We start from the raw sequence: 25009 nt of genomic DNA, 5'->3' as shown, positions 1-25009 counted from the left end.
TTTAATATTAATATTAATATATTAATACTAAGAATATTAATAGATTAATATTAATATTAATAGATTAAGATTAAGATTATTTTATTAATAAATTAATATTGATAGGTCATTACTATTATTAACTTATTAAAATTTTTAATATTTATATTGATAATATTAATAATTAATATTATCAATATTAATTAATTTTAATATATAAATTATTATTACCATTATTAACTCATTAAAAATTGTAATATTTATACAATGTACTAATATGAATTATTATTAATATTAATAAATTAATAATTTAATATTAATACAATTTACTAATAATTAATTTTAATACATTAATTATTATTAATATTAATGAAAATTTTTAATACAATATTATTGATTAGATACTTAAAAAAAAAAAAATTCTCTTCAAATCTAAAATTCTTAAAACTAACAACTATTTATTTACCTCAATTAAGCTCTTCTACTACCAGCATTCAAGATAGTCCTGATGATGGATCCTAGTTGGGATTTGAAACGTTGACGGAAAATGGTTTTTACTGTGGATTCTCCAATAACTATGTCTAAAGTCTCTCTCTTGTAGAGACTATAAAGGAAGCAAAGATAATCTAGGGTTTCTGTGGTAGGGTGATAAACCTACAAGAAGAGACTGAGAATCAAAGGAAGCCGAGATCAAGAAGGGAAGGAGCCGAGACCGAGAAGAGAAAGGAAGTCAAAATCCAAAAGAGGGAAAGCATCGTTGTAGAAGAGGGTAGTGACTTGGTCTTGGGAGGACACTAGAGTCAAGGGTCTTTGTCATGGTCTTGGTATTCGTCAATTGGAGATCTATAAGAAGAATTTCTGATTGGGTTTTCCTCTCAAAAAGTGAGAGGTTTTGTCCCTAGCTGACTAGCCTACATATTGTGCCCTGATTGACTAGCCTACATACTGTGTCTCTTGTCTTCTATTGTTTATTTGGTAATTGTCTTGATGAAAATAACACAATAATAACATAACGAAGAGAAGATCATAATCCAAGAAGTAAAAGTATATCACAAACAATTATCAAGAAGAGAAATCTCCTAACTTATGATGCCCTAGATTTCTCGACAGTGATGACATAGAAATATTGTTTAGTATCACTGAATATAATGTAAATTTAATCATTGTAAATAACAACATCTACACATTATAAATTGGACCGTATTCTAGTAGGTACAATAGGAGATGCTTTGAAATTCATAGAAAGAAGTACGCTGGATTTATTTATTCACAACCTAAGATCATATGACCAAGAATCAAGATGCCACAATTTAAGCAATTAAATATTGTGAAGTATGATACTCGTAAAGAAATGCTGATAAATTTAACCTAATGCAAAGAAATTGCTTCCACCAACCAACTTTGTGGGTATAACTTTCCTTCTTGATTTCATAGATACCTTGTGAGTTTCCATTCCAAATTCTAGGTTTCCATCCTCTAGATCTGGTATTGTTGAAAACTTGTTGGCAAATACCTCTATCATGTCATGAATCCTTTTTCAAGATAAATGTTGACTTTCAGATGAGTTGTAATCAGTGGATATAAGGTCCACAAAGAATTCAACTGCATTTCCATGCTCTGGACAAACAAACCTGGAATATATTCTTGCAATAAAGTGCCCAGAACATTGGAAACCTGGAAACCTGGAAACATATCCAAGTTTTTTGGAAACATATCCAAAATTTTTGGAAACGTATCAAATTTTCTTGAAACTCTGAAACGTTTCAGAAATGTTTCCATGTTGTTTGCAAGCCGTTTCATACACGTTTCCGTATCCGGAACAACGTTTCTGGGAGTTGGGGGCAACGTTCCTAGTAACTTAAATTTTTGATCTAGAAAAGAGGAATTAATTCTCCAAAAAGTCAATTTTTTAAGAAAAATTGAGTTTATGGTTCAAGTTGGTTAAGTGAATGGGAGTGTTTTGAAGAGAAAAAAATCGGGAAAAATATTTTTTGCACCAAGAAAAAAGCCTTCATCAAGGAATTCAATTTTTTTCTCAAGCAATCAAGGGTGGAGATTATTTTGACATGGATTAAGTATTTAATCAGCTAGGATCAAGTCAATTTTGGGCACCTACATGGACCTAGCCGCTTTCACTTCGAAGAGTCTCTAGAACTCTCATTTTTTCTATATAAGGAAGCATATGTTCCTCATTGTAACATCTCTTGATACTGTGCTTTGGCTTCTTGGTCTTGAAGCTCTCTATTTTGAAATAATAAACCACAAGTCTTTGGGGTGAAATATTGTGGCTTTTTTCCTATGGATATGGTAATAAATTCTTGAGCTTAATTTTCTATGGTGATTAGAATTTGCTACTTCAATTGCTTATATAGAATTATTAGTGTATAGCTATCTTACATTGGTAATTAGACTTGGAAAATATTTTAGGATTGGACGTGGCTAGTGTGCTTTTGTTTAAGTTGCTAGAATTTCCTTCCATTATATTTTTCTTATCTCATCTGAAGCTAACGAAATCTTTTTGAGTTGTGTAGAAAACACTTAATTGAATCAGATCTCAAACGTGAGGGGGTGCTTTTGTTTAAGTTAACCAATTCTTGAGTGAAGAAGTAGGAGAATCCACTCTATTTCATTTGAAGGATTTATATAACAAATTCGTTGTAGGGTTTTTGGACCTTAGCTAGAGGAAAATTTTATTAATCTCGAATTTCTTTAAATTATTGAGCTTAATGAGAGCAATTCACTATTTGAAGCAATGTTTTAAAACTCTGACTCGGGTTCAGAACCAACCGAGGGTCGGCTCCAACTCCGACTTCGACTCGGTATCGACTCGGCCAATTTGATTTCAATGACTCGGTCGTTGTAAAAAATACATTAAATATTTTTTTATTTATGAAAAACATAATTTTAAAGATTTTCATTAATGTTTCCAAACACAAAGCATTATAATATACAGAGAAGACAACATATGATCAAAGTAGGTTCATGAATATATCCATTATATCAAAATGGCATCCAGTGCACTGTCCATACATACATGATATAGAGATCAAAACAAAAACACATAACCAAGGAGGCTCTAAATGGCCTCTACAACAAAAGTAAATTGTAAAACATCACTAGTCACTAGTACTATTGGTTATTTGCTAGAGAAGCCAACATCATCTGGCTCAGACTCTGAATTAGAGTCAGACAGGGAAACCCATGGCTCCTCCTCATCACCATCTCCAACTGCAATTATAGAAGTAGTGACACTAGCAAGCGCAACAGCTGCATGCTGAGATAGACGAGATATGTGCTTCTGTCGTGGCTGAGTAGAGGAAGTTCCAACAACTGGAGGACTTGGGGCTAGGCCTGGTACAAGTGGATCTGCATTCAACTGAACATTATGTTCAACAACAACTTCAGCTAATGCCTCTGTATGTAAATCCAAATCAATACCAATATCCTCATCATAATCAAACTCTACTGGATGACTCTCCACTACCCAATCCGATGTTGGATCAATATCTTCCAACACTATGGGATCTGTATCAGGTCTTTTGTTCAGCAATTGGTTGTGTCTGAGCTAGAGGTTGTATTGGACATCGACTAGATCATTTAACCGCTTTTGTTCCAAACGGTTTCTCTTCTTCGTGTGAATCCTCTCAAAGACAGACCAATTGCGCTCACACCTAGTAGCATTGCAAGTTTGACTCAAAATATGAATTGCAAACTTCTGCAATTGAGGACAGTGGCTACCAAATGCCTCCCACCATTGTGCTACAAAAAACATAGTTGTGTAATGAGTTAGCTCAACAAATTATATCCAACTTTGAAATTATAAACAATTTAACAAAATAAGAATTTGAAAATTGAAATTGTTTGTTTACCTGGTTCATATGCTTCCCTTGCGATTCTTGCCAGGTTCTTGCCAAAGGTACTTGTGGTTCTGCTGAAACAAGTGATCTGTCGGTGTATCTCTAGCTGATCACTCTCCTTAGGGACTATGCAGTGAATACAGTCAATCAATCCATCTCTAACCTACCCAGTGAAAGCTTCTGCCTCCAAAGATTTATAATGATACCTTGGGTTCAGAAAAAACCCAGTTGCATGTATAGGGCGATGGAGTTGATTGTTCCATCTTTGATCAATGATTTCCCAAATGGGCCCATACTTAGCCACTCTATCCTTGTATACTGCCTTTATTTGCTCCTTTGCTTGATCCATAGCCTCATAAATGAAGCCCATAGCCAATCTTTCCCCATCCAACAATTGCAACACCTTAACCAGTAGCTCAACAACCTTCACAATCTCTGTTGTCTTTTTCCAAAATATTTCTTCATTAACTTTCATTTTCACATCTTTGCCATCCTGTTTGCGAGACCATTGGCATTCATTCCATTCATCATTGGAAAACACCCTTTGCAAGTTTCTATGTTGGGAAAGCATAGATTGCAATGTCAAAAAATGAGTTGCAAATCTAGTGATGGCAGGCCTAATAATATCCCTGCCCCCTGTGTGTTTCCTCATCAGGCTCAAAATCCATGAGTGATTGTAGATATATTTTGTTATGCTTTTGGCATGCTCTACAATGTTCTTGATCCAATCTATTTTGCCAATATCCTCAAGCATGAGGTCTATGCAATGTGTAGCACATGGGGTCCAAAAGATGGTTTTGTGTTTTTCTTCTAACATTTTACCAGCAAGAACATAGTTAGAGGCATTATTTGTGATGATTTGAACAACATTAGCCACCCCCACCTCTTCAACAACCTCATCCAAAAGCTGAAATAAGTGTGCATCTTTCACCCTATCAGATGCATCAACTAATTTTAGAAACATGGTTCCCTGTGGGCAAAAGATAAGAAAGTTTATGATGGTACAGTTCCTTTGATCAGTCCATCCATCTAACATGATGGTACATCTTGTTTTTTCCCATGAGCTTTTGAAATCTTTCAAATATTCATCAATGGAGGAAACTTCTTTTTGCAAAAGAGATCCCCTTAACTCATGCATAGTAGGGCCTTTGAAGCCCTTTCCAACAACAAATATGGCATCAAACATAGGTTCATAATATGGTGAACGAGAAGCATTGAAGGGGATATTAGAATCATACCACCATCTAGCTATGTAATCACAAGTAGTCTCTCTCAATTCTTTCTTCCGATGGGCATCTAAAGTGGGCTGCATATGACTTATATTAGCTTGAGGACCATGTGCATATGATGGAGAGGAGGGTGTGAAATAACTTTTGATATCACCCCTCTTTTTCATTTTACCCTTACCCTTTTCTTGAATAGACTCCAAAGAGGGAGGAACATAGTGAAAGGGGTTGGATGCATCAGTGCAAGGGATAGATGAAGAGCCCTTATAATCAAAATTGGGGTTGGCAACCATCATTTGTTGTATGCTCCTCTTCCTCCCAATTTCAACCTCTACTTCTTTTTGCCTAACTTTTTCTTGCTCAAACTTCTCAAAGTTATCTAGTAACTCCTTCCTAATCTCCCCAATTTGTGCTGATGGTGCTTCACATGGAGTAATTTGGCATCTAATACTAGCCAAGTGTTGTTTCAGCCTATGAATGCCCCCTCCACCCCCCTTAATTTTTCTATGACAAAATTTGCAATGCATTTGATTATCAATCATTTCAGCATATGCCCAAGCAACATCTTTCACTCTAGGAGCCATTTTTTGATATTTGGACTTGGAAAAAAAAAAAAAAAAAACAACAACAACAACAAACATTGCTTCGATGTTCATTTCTTTTACAAAAAGACTTTTCAATTTCTAGATTTGCACCAAAAAAAAGCAAAAACAGATTTTAGAAGTGAAAAAAAAATACCTCTAGGGACAAACCACCTCTCAATGCTGCTCTAACAGACCAACTCCTCAATGCTGCTCCAATGGCTGCCCAAGAAGTTCCTCACTGCTGCTCTAATGATTGCCAAAGACTCCTCACTGTTGCTCCAAAAACAAGCTCCACAACTCTTCACAAACTCCTCACAAATTCTCACACAAATGCAATGAGATCGCTGTGAGGAAATGTGAGGGGGTTGGGTAGCTTTCATAGGTTTGGGAGAGGTAAGTGGCCTTCAAGATAACCTAAAACCCAATTAGAATGAACTTTGGGGTTCGTTCCCCCCCAAAAAAAGTTGAGCTGGGTGTAGTTGGCCGAACCGGTCGGTTTGTTACTGAATCGGCCGAGTCGGTGATCAGATTGGCTGGTTTGGTAACAAATCGACCACCGAACCGGTTTTTCTGCAGAGCTGGACTGACCGGGGGTATGACTCGGTCGGCTTGGCCGATTTTTAAAACACTGATTTGAAGAGCTATTTTATATTGTAAATAAATCTCTCTCTAACCTTTTGGATATATGGCTTTATTTTATATATTTGTGTAATTCTCTTTTCTTTGTTTCTCGCAGGTCTATAGACAAAGAGAGTGTAGTTTTTTTTGTAAGTTCTTTTGTTTAGTAGGTCCTTTCTTGAACAATTTGGAGGGAGTCGAGTAGGAAAGAGGGCTCAGCGCTCACCCAGCGTAAACGGCTAGGGCTTGAGGCCTCACGCCATACTTTTTTGGGTTGTCAAATTTCTAGAACTCATATTTTTGGAAGCCGCAGAATTTGAGGCTTGACCTAGACCTCTATTTGAATTTCATTTAAAATTTTTAAAATTATTTTGTGAGGCCATTGGCTTTTAGGGTTTGAGGCTTAGTCCAGCCTTAGAAAATTAGTGTTTCAAGTTTTTGTGCCTCAAATAATTAATTTGCAAATTTTCTTGACAGGGCCGCAAGCATTTCTCTTTCTTTTATTAAGAGCCAAGCCGAGGGGTTTTAAAGCTTATTTCATTGCTTGGTTTAATATCAACTAACCCTTCTTTTTGCAGCTTTTTCTAACCTTCGTTTGGCAGGGATTCATCATAAGTTTTGAGCCAAAGATTGATTTTCAAAGATTTGAATCTCATCAAATAAGTTTTAAAGGCAACCGCTAGGGTTTATACCCCTTTCATTTTTCCATTTTATTTTCTCAGAGCTGCAAATGCTCACACATTTTCGTGTAAGTCACAAGCAAACCTGGCCCTTTTCTTCAGGGTTGTGAGCACATTAGTGAGGGTTTTCATTTTTGTTTTTGTTTTTGTGTAGCTCAAATTTATTTAGCCGCAAGCCCTTAACGCTGACCCTAACTCAAACAATTTTTTCTTAAAAGATTTGAGTCAGAGAAAATTTTCAACAAATTTTCGGAGGGTTTGTTCTAACTTGGTTTTCATTTTGCAGGTCCCAAAATATTATTTTAGGGAGGCCGCAGGCCTTTCTAGCGCTCAAAATAAATTTTTATTGGCATACCTTTTTGCTTGGAAATTTTTGAAAATTCTTTGTTGACTAATTTAGCATTGCCGCAAGGATTTGTTGTTTATTTTTGGTATAACCATAAGGGTTTGATAATATTGGACTTAATCTTCAAACCCTTGTATATTTTTGCAGTGTGAATTGAACTACTTTGAGAGGATATTACACTAAATTTCTAGAAATGAATTATCAATTCAAATCCTGATTTAGCCTCAAGTTTTAGAAAGTTTGTGTTATTTTTTTGGGCTAATTTTTACTTGTTTTGTAGAGGCTTCGCATCATCTTTGTGAGGGTTTGCCAATTGATCAATCCAACCTTGTGTTTTTTTGGCTAAAAATCTTTTATTGGTAGGCCTATTTCTTTCATTACCTTGAGAATAGAAGCTGCATTTTTCATTTGGTGAGAGAAGCCTTTAGGGCTTGAAGAGGTTTTAATTATTTGTAATTTTTTTAAAATGGAGGCTCCAAGCCTTGAACCCTAAACGAAGTTCCCTTAGCATTTAAACAAAAATAAAACAAAATTTCCTTTTTACCAATTCTAGGAGCTTGCTGCGAGTATATTCAGACTTCTTTTCATTTAGGTCGAGTTCCTTTTCTACAATCATCTTGTTGAAGGCTGCTAGCCTTTAAAGCTTCAATCAAATCTGTATTTGATTTTTGGCAATAACCCTTGTCCGCTTGCAGGTGTAATTAGCAAGATTCCATTTTTAAAAGGGTTTCTTCATCCTTTGAGGATTTCTCATTGAAATTTTGGGATAAAATTTAGGTTTTGAAGTTTTTTATGTTATTTGCAAATTCTTGTGAAGGCCGCTTTAAAATTCTATCCTATATTCCTCTAGACTGAATGCTTTCCTTATAATCTGGTGCAAAGTTTCTTTGAACTAATACTGTAGTTTTGCAGGTATTAGCTTTGATGTTTTCTAATCTTGGTATTTACAGGGATTCTGACATTTAATTGGAGTTTGAAAGCAATATTTTTGAAAGCAACATTTTTGTGCCCCTTGTCCCATGCGCTAAAAGCTCCTGGAAGGGCCTCCATTTACCTGTGCAAAAGTCTGAGCAGTGTTGGAATTTCTAAGTCTAACTGTTAGAAATCCTTCCTATACTTTTTGATTTATTTCTTCCTACTTGTTCTGTTAATTAACAAGTTATTTACCATGTAAATACTGAAAATAAATACAAGTACAGTCTCAATAGATACAGATCATCAATTGAAGGAAAAATAAGCACACAAGTGACAACGTTATTTTTGGACTAATGTCCTCGGAAAAACCCAATGTGGGAAAATCAGTGCAACTATCTGAGGGTTTTATTATTAAGTTGTTTCAGAATACAATTTGGGTGCCAGAAATGGCTCACCCAATAGAGAATTCCCTTAGCAATAGTACCTCTCAGTCGGAGACAGATATCAGCCCCAATTTGCCCCACGAAATCTCCCAGTGTCAAGCTCTAGGGTTTGCGTCAACCTCTCTGGCCCAGCGTCTGCGCAACGTCAGCCTCTCTAGGCTCTGCGTCAGCCTCTGGAGCCTCTGCCTCTCCCACGGTGGCCCTCCTCAGGCTTTGCACAGCTTCTTGTTGCCTCTGCATGGCCTCTTGCTGCTTCTGCATGGCCTCTAGCTGGCTCTGCGTCAACCCTCTCCCGGCTTCTGCGTTGATGCTCCCGGTACTATCTCTACCTCTCTGCTACTGCATTCACTGCCCCTCAGCTGCAACTCTGATCACTCCTTCGATTTCCTCAGCAAGCCCTGCCCCAAAAAATCGAATTCTTGATCAACTTGGTGTGTTCTCCAAGTGACCCTCAAGCCTCCTCTTATACTTTTCTTGTTGACAATTCAATGGCCGAGATTAAGTCCCTAATCAACAGCTAAGATTAGATCTGGCTTGATCCATGACTTTTGGACCATTCTAACTCAGTTTTATATTAATTCACATTAATATTTTATTTTCCCTAAGTTTAGACTTCAGGATTCCATTAAAAATATTAATTATTTTAATATCTTCCAAACTGGTTAGATTCTGCCCAAACCATTTCTGGGTCTTGGAGATCTCATGTGCTTTAGCCTCTCCACCAATTTTCGTGGCTAGAGCACATCCGATGCTACCCAAAATCAAGAAGCAGAGAGGGTTTGTAGTGATTTTTTTTTGAGAAAATTTGAACTCTGTACCTCAAATAATTTACCTTAAAATTTTAATAAAAATATAATCTAAATTTTATTTGATTTTTCTGGGCTAGGCTGAGAGCCCTTGCTTCCTCAAGATTGCCAAAGCAGTAAGCCTTGTTGACAGTGATTTCATCGATTTGGGGCAGTGAACTAAGGAGAATTCGATCTGTTTGTTTTCAAGTATTTTAATTATAATAGTAGGTGGATCAACATTAGTTCTTGCAAGAGTAGTTATCAAGCCACCTTCAAAATCTGAAGTTTTCCGCTTGTTCACTGTTTCTTCAAAAGCTAACATTATTTTTGCAAGGGATATACATCACTGGTAGCGTCTTTTGTAGTAGAGAAATTATTCGTTTTGGGATTGCTCCATTGAAAAGGTTACATCCTCTTATCTAAGTCAGTAACCATTACTTTGCAGTCACCTTGTTGGAGAACCAAATACTTGAGGACTGATCCTTGAAGGTAATCAAAACTATCACATGTGTATATGCCTCTCCCTTGAGGAGGTTGTTGGTTTTGTAAAGCTATTATTTCTATTCTAAACTCCTTGATGTGAAGAGCCATTCATCTATCAATAGTCTCCTTTTCCTTTGTAATTCTCATAAATAAAAGTCTATCCTTCTCTTGGGGAGCTTGGGATCTTTATCCCTTGGCATCCTTTATCTCCTTATTTAAAGGGAGAATGTTTACTTTGCTAACCTAAATATAACTACTAATCCTCACACTGCATTGCATTTTCTAATTGCATTCTTCTGAACCTCATTTCTGAAGGAAACACTCTCTTCTTTAGACCTCTCACAATCTTCTTCTTTCTTTGTTCGTTGGATCTTCATTACTTCTTTTACTCTCTTTGCTTCTTCTAGCTGAATGATGCAATTTTGTTTCTTCATGTTGTTGGAAAATGTAATTAGTTTCGGTCTTCATAATTGTCATTGTACTCATGTCATTATGTATATCTTATGTTACAAGCAAAAGAAGAAAGAAACAGATTATATTCAAGCATGGGTTTCATGCTTTATTTAAATGGTCAACTAGGTCGAACATGTTCTTCATGCTTCTAGGGTATGTCAAGTCAAAATAATATTTTTCTTGAGTCAAACGAGTCATTATCATTTGTATAAGACCCTATTGGGCAAGTTTTAACATGTAGAAGATATTATTTATGAGCCTAGAAAGTCAAATTGGACCTCCAAGACCAAGTCGGCCTAGTTTGAGGCTATTCGACCTCCACAAATGAGTATATAAGATCAATTTGATTTCATTTGAAATACACACTTCTGTAGTTCGATCTCAAGCAAGAAGAAGAAGTACAAGAAGAGCAAAAGTCAAAGAAGCAAGAAAAAACCAAAGAAAAGAAGAAGATTTGAATCTTATTCTTGGATTCTCTCACACGTGTGAAGCTAGAGTTTCTACAGATTTTGGTTGACCAAAAATTGCAGGTGTGAAAATCAGACTTGAGGAAGAAGGCCAAGAATCTGTTTGGAGCAAAATTTTGGAAGGTTGACTTTTTGAATTCCTTGAAGAGTTGACTCGTACAAGAAAACTAGGGTTTCTGTAGTTGTAGCAGAACCGAAGATTGTAGGCCGAATTGTAGAATGAAGTTGCAGGACCAAAAAGTTTGACTGAACTGGAATCTTTGAGGTTTGATCTTGTTGACTTAGCTTGTCTGAGAAGCATTTTGTTGGAGGGCTAACTTAGTGCTTGGACGCTGTCTTGACTTTGGTCTGAGGGTCTTGGAATTCTCATTTGAACTAATTCTATAAGAAGAAGAGATTATTTCTGGGTTTTCCCCTTGGAGTGGTTTTGCCTTGGCTTGGAGCCTACATATTGTGTCGATTGTCTTTTATGATCTTCATGGTTTTTGCTCTTGATAATTGTTTGATGAAAAGAATTTACTAAAGAAAAATAAGAAGCTAAATAAGTTCACAAGCTTTTATCAAGGATAAGGAGAATTGTTTTAAAAAGCTTCCATACTTGATTCTCCAACATGGATTCAGAGCTAAGGTGAGGAAAAGGTAGCTTGAAGGTCATCATTGCTGACACAAGGAAAAGCTTAAGGAAAGGCTCAAGGATACCACATCAAGCTTTCGTCAAAAGAAGGCCACAAAAAAGAGGAGGTTGCTTGGTAATCATTTGATAAAGACACAAGGAAGGATATAAGAAGGCCTATTGACCTAAAAGGAAGGTTGCTCAATCAAGATCTGATTAAAGACCTCATCATCTTAGGAAAGACATCTATCTTTCTCTTAAAGGCTCTTTGCTATTAAAGAAACATTTTGAAGAAAAGGAAGCATCAAAGAATCCCAGGAACATCATCCACTCATTGGAGGAACTTGAAGACACTATTGTTGAAGGCATCCAAGAAGTCATCACTCTAGGGCATCTTTGAAGTTATCATAAGAAAGCAACTTGTTGGCATAAAAAGAAGGAATTCATACTAGTTGCTTTTAGAAGACAACACAAGTGCAAAATACATCATTTTTGAAGAGCATCTGAAGTTAAGGAAACCACAACTTAGAAAAGGACAAGGCCAAAGGTATAAAGGACTAATTTGTGAGTCTTTTAGTGCATAGTACAAGTCCTATAGGCACAAGAGGCTGTCGGTGAATTTTTGAAAGGCTATCCTGACTAATCTGTGCTTGGTTAGAGGCTGAAAAGACAAGGTCGAAATTGTTTAGAACTGTCATAAGTAAGGGCAAGATTTGTTTGGTCACTAAGCTATGATTTAGTCTAGAGGGTCGCCGAATGAACCTATATGACAGCGCAAGTAGAACGAAGGCTTGTTGAGGGAAGAGCGAAGTTGATTTGAGGAGCGGTTGAGGGCTAGTCTGGTGCCTTAACCAGGTTGAAAATTCCAGATTTGATAATTATACAAGTCCATAAGAAGCAATAGTAAAAAATGGCCTAGAAACCAGCAAAAGGAGGGACCTTTTAGAAGAAAGATACAAGAAAATGGCATCAAGGAGATATCATCTTCAAACAAACAAGTAAGTACCATTTTGTCTTCCATCTACAAAACAAATGAACAGTCTTCTTATACAGTGTTCTTGTGATCGTTTTGGACCATAGTTGGGCATGGATTAGGAGCAAAGGAAAAAAGGATCTGAGCATGAGCAAGCCGAAGTTCTGAGGATAGCTTTGGACACAAAACAAGAGCAATCTCTCTTTGCAACAGACCAAGAATTCCTGAACTATTACAGGTGGACACAATAGTAGTTTTTGGAAGGCCGAGTATCCTACTTGGTAGCCTGGACTATGCCGCATTCACTTGGAGCAACAACACATAGATTGATGTCTATTGGAGTTGGTTTGCAGAGGATGTTCCATAATGCCTTAGACATAGTAATAAACTCAAAGGAAGAAGACTCAAATCCAAAGTATTGTAGAAGGCTAAAAGGATGTTTTCTAGAAGAGAAAAATGAATTATTGAAGGCCCATTCATAATGTATGGATAGTAGATGGAAAGGAGCCCTAGATGAGGGCAGATTTGATGCCAAACCCTAGATCTAAGGGTAGAAGATTTTGGTAGTACACTCAAAACAAGAGTCTTGGTTTTTGTGAAGCATGGCATCATAGAAGGAAGCATATGATAGTAGAAGATTTAGAGTCTACATGATCAAATTGCTTTGGAAGGAGTCATCTAGCTGGCAAGAATGAGAAGATTGGGACCATCTTGCACATCATAGTTCATCCAAGCATTTTCTAACATAATGTTAGTGGTAGTCATCTTGCAAGAAGGATCATCAAAATCCCTTAATAAGAATCATCATTTAAGGAAGGTTCTTTAAGAAGCATTATGACTTAACTATATTCCACTTAGTATGGAAACAATAGTCTTGAAGGATGAAGGCATGTGGATGGTCGTGTTGCAGTATGATAGGCATAATTGAAGTCTTTCTCTTGCCAGGGAAGGAAGCTTATCTTCGATAAGGTAGAAGCAAGCTCATTCAAAGGAAGGATGGCTAGATGGTTATATGGAAGAAAATGTATGCATGTTTTAAGTAACTCTTATCTAGAAAGTAGAATTTATGTCTACAAGAATCTTGCAGATAGAGTTTATCATAAACAAAAGCATGGAAGTCTTTCATATGGTTACAATTTACTTGATGCTTGAAAGAAGGAATTTGATATGCCTTGGAATGGTTAAAAATCAAGACTTTGACATGACGATATTGATCAACATCAAATATGGTCTCTTGAAGAAAGAAAGAGAGTTGACAAAAACTCCAAGGAAGAAGAAATTGCAGCTTGCTGGTCAGTTTGTTCCATGGGCATTTTGATTACAAGTGATTAGCATGGAAAAAGATCTTTGGAAAAAAATGAAGATAGACTATACGAAAGGATGTTGATCTCATAATTAGCAGAATCCAAAGAGGCCATCATATTGAGGTAATTTTGATATTGATGTCTTGGTTCTAGTTATCTGGTCGATATATGGCTTTGCTACCTGAAATTATGTTGTAGAATTGCATATTGGCAGTTGAGGCTAAAGTATCTACAACTGTTGGGTTTGAACTCAATTCAAAGAATACATGAATTGAGTGGATGGATTTGATAATCCTTGAAGGATTATGTGGTCAAGATGTCTACATCATCTTGGGATTGAAAGGTAGCAATACAAAAAGATAATCTGATGTCCATGACGATGAAGATCACTTTCATGATTAGAGGAAGTTATGACTAACTCTCCTTCAATTGGCTCAATATAATTCCTTTGATGATGATGACTAGACGAAAGTGATATGAAAGGTTGATGGTCTGAACCCTGTCAAAAGAAAGAGTTTGACTCCTTAACATCTTGGAAAATAAAAGCTCATATGATAAGATGCAAAGGAAAGAAGGAACCATGCAACTACTACTTGAAGATCTACATGAAGAACTAGACAAGCTAAAGAGCTTGTGGTTATGACTTCCCAATTGAAAGGAAGTTAGGAATCTCCTCTATGTTTGAGAGGGAGTAAGAAGTCTCCTTAAATGAAGGAGCAAGGATCTATTCCATGATCTAGAGGAAATGAGGATCTCCTCTCTGATTAAGAGGGAGTGATGATGGACATCATATTCGTATTCTCTTCTTCATGTGTCATGCACTAGGCCAGGACTAACAACCATACGTCTAGTGAAGGCCATGAAGGAGAAGGGAGAATGGAGGATTGGATAAGCCTCTGAGATTGATACTCCTTGAGGATAGAAAATCCAAGATAGGAAGTAGACCGACACTCTGTAAGGAAGTAGACTGACACTCTTTGAGGATCAAACAGGTATCCAAGACAAGAGTGGTTGAAGAGGACCGATATTCTTCGAGGATTGGAAATCTATGATAAGAATAGTCCTAAAAGGATACCTAGTGAACATCCGGATGGGGTATGTGCCTTCAGAGGTAGTGTGGTGTCTCACGTAAAGCCTCCAAGCATTATGCTTTAATATAAATAGAGCTTGTCAAGTTAAGGCCTTACTATGTTGACAATGTTGGTCATCATAGTGATGCTTAAAGATGGCTTAGCAATCCGATTCTTCTTATGAGAACTCTTTAGTTTGAGAAAATCCTTGTACCAGTGGTACAATTATGAATACCTCCCTAGTTAAGAGGGAATGTTGGAAAATGTAACTAGTTTCTGTCTTCATAATTGTCATTATATTCATGTCATTAGGTATATCTTATGTTACAAGCAAAAGGAGGAGGAAAAATATTATTTTCAAGCATGGGTTTCATGCTTTATTTAAGTGGTCAACTAGGTCAAGCATGTTCTTCATGCTTCTAAGGTATGTCAAGTAAAAGTAATATTTTTCTTGAGTCAAATGATTCATTATCATTTGTATAAGACCCTATTGGGCAAGTTGTAACATGTAAAAGATATTATTTACGAGTCTAGAAAGTCAAATTGGACCTACAAGACCAAGTCCGCCTTGTCCCTTCAATTTGGCCTAGTTTGAGGCTATTCGACCTCCACATGAGTATATATAAGACCAAATCGACTTCATTTGAAATACACACTTCTGTAGTTCGATCTCAAGCAAGAAGAAGTACAAGAAGAGCGAAAGTCAAAGAAGGAAGAAAAAGTCAAAGAAAAGAAGAATATCTGAATCTTATGGTTGGATTCTCTCTCACATGCGAAGCTAGGTTTCTACAGATTTTGGTAGACCAAAAATTGCAGGTGTGAAAATCAGAGTTGATGAAGAAGGCCGAAAATCTGTTTGGAGCAGAATTTTGGAAGGTTGACTTTTGTTGACTTTGTGAATTCCTTGAAGAATTGACTCGTACAAGAAAACTAGTGTTTCTGCAGTTGTAGCAGAACCAAAGATTGTAGGTTGAATTGCAGATTGAAGTTGCAGGACTGAAAAACTTGATTGAAGTGGAATCTTTGAGGTTTGACCTTGTTGACTTAAGCTTGCTTGAGAAGCATTTTGTTGGAGGGATGACGTGGTGCTTGGAGGTGGTCTTGACTTTGGTTTGAGGGTCTAGGAATTCTCATTTGAACTGATTCTATAAGAAGAAGAGATTCTTTTTGGGTTTTCCCCTTGGAGGGGTTTTCCCCTGGCTTGGAGCCTACATCTTGTGTCCATTGTCTTTTTTGATCTTCATGGTTTATGCTCTTGATAATTGTTTGATGAAAATAATTTAATAAAGAACAATAAGAAGCTAAATAAGTTCACAAGCTTTTATCAAGGATAAGGAGAATTGTTCTAATAAGCTGCGATACTTGATTCTCCAACACATGTCTTGTCTCTTATTGATGCAATTTTGCTTCAAGCTTTGCTGAAGTCCTTAGATCTTTCTTCTTCTTGGAGCCTTAGGAGAACAACTTCTTCCTTTGTATGGTCAAGGTCTTGATTCTTTTCTTATTCTAATTATTTCTTCTAGAGCGACCATTAGTTCTTCTTCAAGGTTTACTTCAGCTTTTTCTCCAATGTCTTTCATGTTTTTGATGCCTTCATCTACTTTGATTCATGATCATCCTTGTCTCTTGTTCTACATGCTCTAGTTCTGGTTCAGCAGGCATAAAACCAAATTCTTCATGAAGTTTTTGTAGCTTTTCCCAAAGTCCTTTAGTTGAAGAACATTGACCCACCTTGCCTTTTACAAAATCTGATAGACCACTCAAGATCGCTTCCATTGCTTTTGTATTATATTCTTTTGACTCCAATAACAACTGATTCCCATACTTCACAGCTAAGAGCCATCAAAAGAACTCCATTTTGTTGCTCCGTGACATGTAGTTTGTTCCATTGAATGAGGGAGCTTTGCCAACCTGATTTACTTCTGATTTCATGACTGAGGAGGAGATCTCTTCAAAGGCTTTGGAGCCTTTCCTTCTTGACTTTTCCATTTGTGTTCATAGGATCTACCTTCTCGCTGTTAGGATGTGCTTGAAGGTACTGGCTCTAATACCAATTGTTGGAAATATTGAGGGGGGGCGTGAATATGTATTTCTTTACTGTTGCTAAATTATGCTTGTTAAGATCACTAGTTAAACCAGAAGACAAGATCTACAACAAAAGAAATATTTTTATTAATGAAAATAATGAGAATAATGAAGGCCCCAATCCTCTTTTACAAAAACTCAAGCTTCAATTTGTACAACAAAATCTTTGACTCTTTCAAGGCTCCAACCTTGAATGAGGACTCCAATCCTCAATTCCAAATCTAGGCTCCAACCTAGTCTCTCACAAGGCTCCAACCTTGTATGAGGAGTCCAATCCTCAATTATAAATCCAGGCTCCAATCTGGTCTTTTTCAAAGCTCCAACCTTGAATGATGTTTCCAATCCTCTAGGGCTCCAACCCTCTCAATTTACTTCAATCCTTCAAGGGCTTCAATGCTTCTTCAAGTCTTCCAAAAACATCTTCAACAATTGAAAAATTTCTCCAACAATACTCCAACAGTGCTTCAAGAATGTCTCCAATACTGCTCCAACAACGCTTCACACACTGCTCCAAGATCTACTTCAACAAATGCTTCTGGAGCTTCTACAAATGGCCTCCAAGATACTTCAAAGTCTAATTCAATTCAAGGTCAAATCAACAAGGCTTCAAGACTTATTGAAAGTGTCTCCAAGGCTCTTCATGTCTGCACAAGGAATACTTCAAATGTCTTGCTATAATATCAACTCCAAATATCTATGTTGCCAGGAAACGTGGGTTCGGGGACGGGGACGGGGACGTTATTTTCTGAAATAGGGTGCATGGGTTCGTGGGGGGTATATTATAATTTATATATATAATACATAAATATTATATTTTATAAATTATAATATATGTGAATTTGTATATTTTTCAACTTTAAACAAGAAAACTAAAATACTTATGATTTAAACTTTAAATATTTAAACATGCACATCATTGAACATTCAACATTGACAATGAAATTTCAAAATTTCTAGTGTTATATCAAGTGCAAATTGGAGTTTACATATTAATAAGAATCATGATATATGTCCATTGTATTTCTACATTCAAAATTTGCCTTAAGGCATCTCCAAACAAAAACTAGGAAATTTTAAAATACTAAAATAAAAATAGCTAATAGTGAACAATGGCTTCCTCAAGCCATGTCATCAACATCACTCAGATCTTCAATTAGCATGCTCTCTAGGTAGGAATCACTCTCATCTTGAGGCTCTTTCTCATCCATAGCAACTGGAGGTAGTTCAATAAGGCCATCTGGTTGTATCTCCTCGCCTACACACATAGCATCATTTGTATTGGTCCCATCTCTTGAAAGGACCCTCCTTGTAACCAAGATCTTTTCGAGATATGAGACAAAGTGTGCTATGAATGTACACTAAGTTCTCTGCCTTCTTTGAGCCCAACCTATTTCTCTTTACTGAATGGATAAAGGCATAAGTACTCCAATTCCTCTTGAAAGATGCAGAACTAGCTACTTGGAATATTAGGGGAAGCCCATTAAATTAATTAAAAATTTAAAAATAAAAACTAAAATGAACTCCAAAGAACCCGATTTTGGGGTTCCAAGTACCCATCATCAGGGTTCTTTGTACTTGTCAAGACAAAAGAATGCAAATTTTTAGTGGAGAACCCGGTTCTTCATAGAAGAACCCGATTCTTGTGGGTTCTTCTCAGAAGCACCCATACCAGAATCCGGTACTTGGGTTCAAGAACCCGGGACGAGTTTGAGAACCCCACCCTCGGGTTCGGGAACCCGTGCAACATAGCCAAATATGTATCAACTAATTCAAGGTCAACATCAATCTCGAGTTGCTTCACTAGGCTTGATGACAGAGATTCCAAGGTCTCAAGCTTCCCCCACAGGTCTGTTGCACTACAGAGATATACCACAGAGATAAGGTTTAATCCAAGGCTATGGTTTCTTCAATAGTTGCACCAAAAAGGAGGTTTACTCTTCAAGGATGAATCTCTGCTACAAAAGACTGCTCTAACAACTCTCCAAGGTCTGCACAAGATAATTCAAAACTTGCTCCAAGATGCTTTCCAATATAAGCTTGCAAGTCTGCTCAAGATCAGTTACCCACAAGTCTGAGTTTTGTGCCAATATAGGATCAAAAACTGGTCCGAGTTCTATTCAAAAAGGCAAAATATTGTCACAATTCAGAGCCGAAATTTGTCCTTTCCTCAGGCCGAGTTTTGTGTCTTTCCACAGACCGAATTCTGTGCTCCATAGGGCCGAGTTCTATCCCAAGCTCATGCCAATTTCTGTCACAAGGTCGAGCTCTGTACAGGCCGAAGTTTCTTCACAGAGCCGAGGTATGTATAGGTGATAGGGGGCCAAAGTCTTTGGTCAAATAGAGACCCAATCACAGGTCTATAATCTGCTCCAAGAGAAGGTTGAAATCAATCTTCAAGAGAGAGCTGTAAATGTGCTCCAAGATGCTGAGTAGGCCTGCTTCAGAAGACATAAATGTATGCTCAAGATTGATCCATGAAACCATGTAAAACCACAAAAATTCATTCAGACAAAACCAAGACAAACCACGCTTTCCTTCTTCACTTATGATCGTTAGGTTCATGAGTTGTGAACCTCTTCTTGTCCTCCTACAGGTCTCAGTTCTTTTCTGCTTACTTGACCGAGTTGAATAGGTAAAATGAGGAGTTGTTATGTCTATTTATACAAGTTTGAGCATGGGTGAAACAACATGTTTGTTGGGGAGGGACGACTTGAGTTGTAGGTCGACTTATGTAGGCTGAAAAAATATGGGTTTCCCAACTTGTAAATTCAATATCTCATCAACGAGTGGGAGTTAGGAGGCGAGTAAATACTCATTGGAACGAACTTGAGGTCCTTTGCAAGCCTAAGTGATTTTCTTCCTGAGATAGTGTTCCCGTTGACATCAATAACAATAATTCTTCCAACAGAACACTAACTAATTTCATAGACTAGAAATAGTTGGGAATTTCTTGTGCTTGTTTCCATGTGGCTTGGCCCAAGGACATAAGTCACATAACTATAATAGATGATAGAGAGACCCCATTTTACCACATATGGTTGCACAATATATCAGAGTTTTGTTTTGGCTGGAGGATAATGGATCCCAATGCCAGTCTTGGCTTTCGGTATCCCTAGTGCCTGGAAGCTCCCGCTGAGCTACACTTGGGTCCACTACCATCTCCATAGCCCACTCCATTGGGTACCAACTTAGAATCTCTCGTTATCCAACCCCAAGAGAGGGATCGAATGCACAAACTCTTGTACATAGAACAACCCCAACATGTGGATGCTGCACCCTATGCCACTCAGGTTGTCTCATCTTGTTATCTTGGTCAACACATGAAATCTGACTAGGTAGCTCTATCTCTCTCTCTCTCTCCAACGGGAAAAGGTAACCTAACAGTGCTACCAGTCCCGTCTATGTATGCCTGAAGAGGGCTGCGTCGACGCTCCAACATGCACTCTAGCTGTACCATTAGGGAGTCCAACCGTTCCCAAACTTGAGTTAGTTTGGCCGCTGACTTGGCACAAACCGCTCTCATGCCCTCCAACTCCTTGTGCTATAATAGAATAGCCTCTCGCAATGACGTGGCCTTCCTTTTTAATGTTATAAGGTCGACTTGAAACTGATGAAACTGTTGTGGGCGACCATCGTCTAATACCTCCATATCTCTCGGTGCCTCATCAAGGGTGGATACGTCTCTTGGCACCTCCCCCATATGTTGTGTGCTATTATCACCCGAAAACCCGGACACGACCCTAGTCACCTCATCAATGGATGGCACTACTAGCGTATGCTCTACTCTCTCCACTAAGATGTCAATCGAAGCGGTCAAGGGAGCCTCCAACAAGGGTCACTCTATCTACATTCTCCCCACAATCTTGTGTGCCCTCAACCTCCTCCTCAGGCTCCTAATATCTAAAGCCAGGTCTCCACCAACAATAGCGCCCCCTGGTCTCACCCTCTAATTGTCCCTCATTATTCGACTTTCCCCACACAGTGTAGATGGCTGCACCCCCATTGTCTACGCAACTCTGGTGTCTCTGCTGTAAGGATGAGGATGGATTTGGTCCAACACCTTCATCAGTTGGGCCAAGAATTCCTGCAATCTAAATCTTCCTTGAGCCATGGGTTGTTTATGATTTAACCCGTCATTGTGCATACATGTGTAAATCTGCCAGGATCTAGTTCGCTACCCCACAGTTGGCCAAGATCATGGCTCTGATACTACTGAAGTATTCCTAATGGGAAATTAACAATGGATAACAAAAATACATGCTCATGAACAATACCCAAAAATGGAAAACATACATAAATGGCAGACACACATATATTGGCACCAAAACTGGGTCTTTATATTAAATTTTGAGCTGAATAATTACAATATAGTGAGGGAAAGAGGAACCTGGGCTTGCTACAACAAACAAGCAAAGCCCCAGGTCGAGAAAACACTGCCCAAGTGCTCAAATATTAGCCCAACTAAGCTCTATGCAGACCAAAATGAGGCCCTCCATCTCTATTTATCTTGCTGCCCCTTTTTCCTCCATGTGGGCCCCACAAGTCAAGTTCCCTCCTCTCTCTTCCCATAATTCAAACTCTCATAAGGGGTACAAATTCCCTTTGGAGTGGCCCCCACATTCCACTTGCACTTTGATTTATTTCTTTTTCCAATGTTTGGAATCCTTCTTTCCCCAAAAAGTCTAGTGGGGTCCTTGTAATCCACATTTTCTAAGTTCTAATGTCAAAATATCTCCCAATGGCCAAAATTGCAAAATTGCAAATTCTTTTTAACCATATTAATTAATTGGGTATATTACAAAATCACGCTGATTCTCTGTCCTCAGCCCCTCAAAAATCACGCTAACTCTCTGCAAGAAATTTGGGCTGCTAAACTTGCTGTGTCTCCTCAGTTTGCTCCCACAAGTCTGCCTAGGAACGTGTGCCTGTAGATGCTGCTGTACCTCTGTTTCTCCTTCAACAAATAATAGCTATCTCAGCCTTCACTCCTCTTGAGTGAGCCTTTTGCCCTTTTTCTCCTTTTTAGCGTCCTTAATGATGAGAAGCCCTATCCCTAGCATCAAGGGCTGAGATTATATCTCAGCTTCTCTTGATCAAGGGTGGAGATCTAGTCTCCCATTGACCCCCTCTTATGCCTCCCACTTCATAATGAACCTCTCTAGTCACTTTAATAACTTTTTGTACCATTTACCTTTTTCTCGTAAAGTCACTTTGATATCAGAAAGTACAATGTATTTTTAGTACCTCATAAAGTGACTAAAAAGTCACATGACTTTAATAACTCATAAAGTCACACTAAAAAGGTGGGTTCACATGTTTTCCTAGGCCAAGGCAAAAAGCACTAGGAAACACTTCCTTGGTACCTTTTTCAGCACTGGGGAATCAAATCTGTTGCCAAAGTCTACAATACAATAGAAATATGCTCTCACAATAACTGCTCTGCAATGGAAGGAACATTTCGACACTTTGGCCTTGGATGCCATGGAAGACATCACTAGAAGAGCACAGAATATGTGAATATCAAGGTCTTGTGCCAGTCAATGCCTCCATGGTTAATGCTATAATTTATCTAAGACTCTGGGCATTTTTTGGTTACAGATGATGCCTAGAAAATTGGATATTGTATTCTGAGTTCTATCTATATTGTGGATTAGATGGCATTTTAATCTAGCCACCTAACACTGCTATTGATTGAATTGCAAAATGCATGACTTTTGGTTTGATATTGGTTTCACTTTTAGCGCTGCTTCTATTGCATAGCTCTTGGTTTGATATTAGTTTCACTTTTAGCGTTGCTTGTATTGCATAGCTTTTGGTTTGATATTAGTTTCACTTTTAGTCTTGCTTGTATTGCATAGCTTTTGGTTTGATATTAGTTTCACTTTTAGTCTTGCTTGTATTGCATAGCTTTTGGTTTGATATTAGTTTCAGTTTTAGCAGCTGGAAAGATGCATTAAGTACATGCACTGATTCATCATTCTCAATGGCTGCTTTTTTGTCGTTCAAGAAAGTTGATAATAATATTTCTCATTCAATAGAATGTGGATTCAAGAAATATCTATGTTTTCTTTGCAGGATATTTGTTGGAACTGTGAGTGAGTATATCTCAAAGCATGCTGATTGCCCAGTTCTTGTAATCAAACGAAAAGTGGAAGACACTCCGGAGGATCCTGTTGATGATTAAATGTTTAAGAGGATTAGTCTTTTGGTCGATCTTGGGTTGTTTGTATGTATCAGTTGTCTTCTAGGTTATATGAAGAAGAAAATTAGAAATGGAAGTGCAATTATTGGATAAGAACAATGTGCATCATTGAAATACTCATATGAATTATCAACAGATGGCTATACTTAAGATAATTTCTTTTGCATGCGGCTGGTATCACTGCTGTTCTGGGGCACTGATTAAAGTTTTGTAGATTGTCCTGTATTTTTTTCTTGGCATTCCTGCAAGTGAAGAACACTTTTATTGAACTATTCTTCTCTATTCATTGGATTTTTAATAATGTCTACGGTAAAAAAATTTCATTGAAGTATTCTTCTCTTTGCTTTGGGTTCTTAATAAGGTCCATGAGATCCTTAAGTTTTGTTTAACTGGTAATGTCTTTCAGTTATAGCCAGTGTAGATGCATTTTAATTTCAGATCTATTAAGCACCAAGTGGGATCCAAAAAATAAAGGAGGTGCAAATCTCTGAGTGCTTACAACATCTTAAATTAAGATGGAGCTATGCCAGTGTGCTATATATATATATATATATATAGTAATCCTTGGTATATGTCTTCTGCTTGGTATATGCCTCCTAGCAAAAATTGCTTTAGATTCTTCTTCTTCCAATGGTTGATCTGATTTGATTACGATAGTGTTATTTTCATTCTTTTATGTTATATAAAGATTTGTGTAAAAATTATATTTACCTGACAAATGTTGGGATGGCAAATGGAATAGAAAAATAGGATGGACATTACATGGGACGGATGTTATAATCTGTTGAATACTGGGCTGTAAAATGTACCTCTCTTCTCTTGGTGCAATAATGTCATTTTGAACTAGGGTTGCAATCAAAGATTACAGAGGTTATTTTGGTTGACCACTATGTGGAATCTGGGTGATTGAAAACTGGTACTTAAGTGAATGTTGTGTGCATTGTTGTATAATCAATATCTATAGTAATTTCTCAGTAAGATCAATAATTACAGAGCACAACAAAATATTCAATCTAGAATTAGCTTTAATGCCAAGTCATTCAACAATTAGAATATTGAGAAAGATTTATAACCAGATGCTCCACATAGTTGAACATAGCATAACCTTATAGTTCAAATTACAAATCATTTAGATCTGTCTTCGGGTCCACATTCTTATTATTTGCTGTCTCCGTCTCACGAAACATAAGATTAAGCAGCTTCTTAACAAGAGCCACATTTGTCCTACAATATCCTTCAGAAGGATGAGAACGTGCTCATCATACACTGCCTTGCCTACGCATAGAGAGAATGATTTGAACAAAGCAGAAAAAGAAGAAAGAAAAGCCATCCAAAGTCCCAAAATGTAAACAGGGAAACTAGCATTAGGTGGGTGTAGTAAACAAAGTATAGAATGGAACAAATGGTACAGGAACTCCAAGATAGTTACTTGTGTCAAATTCATGGAAGCAACAGAACAAATTTCAATTGATAATTTCTCTTGTTGTACTGGCGTGATGTGATGAAGATTTACAGGGCTTATTATATTTGATAAACAAGCACAATGTGCAACTTTCACAGGCATACAAATATATGCTATATACGAAATTATTCAATTGGTCTTCGTGGTTGTATGATGGCCGGTCATTGGAGCTTTTGGGAGGGCGTTGGATGTTTGAAGTAGGTCTGCATTTCGAACATGGAGAGTACAGTTTTTAAAATAATTTCTTGCACTGCTAAAAGATAACTAAGTGTTTATTTTGTACTTGTTCTCTTTCGAGACATATGAAGTCATGTTGATTGTATACAGCTCAGCAGTTAAATATGAAGGGCTGGAATTTATTTATTTTATTACGAAGGGCATTTTTGCAATACTGAACAATTCAAATATTAATTATTGGCTTTGATAAACAAATATTTAAAATGGAAGAAACGTAAAAGAGA

General features: G+C 37.3%; 1 protein-coding gene across 1 annotated transcript in view; it reads left to right on the top strand.

Moving 5' to 3' along the window:
- LOC149222444 (universal stress protein A-like protein) overlaps positions 1–23358 on the top strand; it is a 149624-nt gene extending 126266 nt beyond the window's left edge. The window contains exon 4 of the mRNA XM_089385448.1: positions 22960–23358. Coding sequence (XP_089241574.1) covers positions 22960–23068 — 109 coding nt within the window. The 3' untranslated portion in view covers positions 23069–23358. The remainder of the gene's footprint in view (positions 1–22959) is intronic.
- The last annotated feature ends 1651 nt before the right edge of the window (positions 23359–25009 follow it).

The sequence above is a fragment of the Pinus tabuliformis genome, chromosome Q (assembly GCF_031772625.1).
Source record: "Pinus tabuliformis cultivar Carrire ecotype Pingquan chromosome Q, CPIR1, whole genome shotgun sequence".
Lineage (NCBI taxonomy): Eukaryota > Viridiplantae > Streptophyta > Pinopsida > Pinales > Pinaceae > Pinus > Pinus tabuliformis.
The sequence above is the reverse complement of the archived record's forward strand: the minus strand, read 5'-3'. Positions and strand labels throughout refer to the sequence as shown.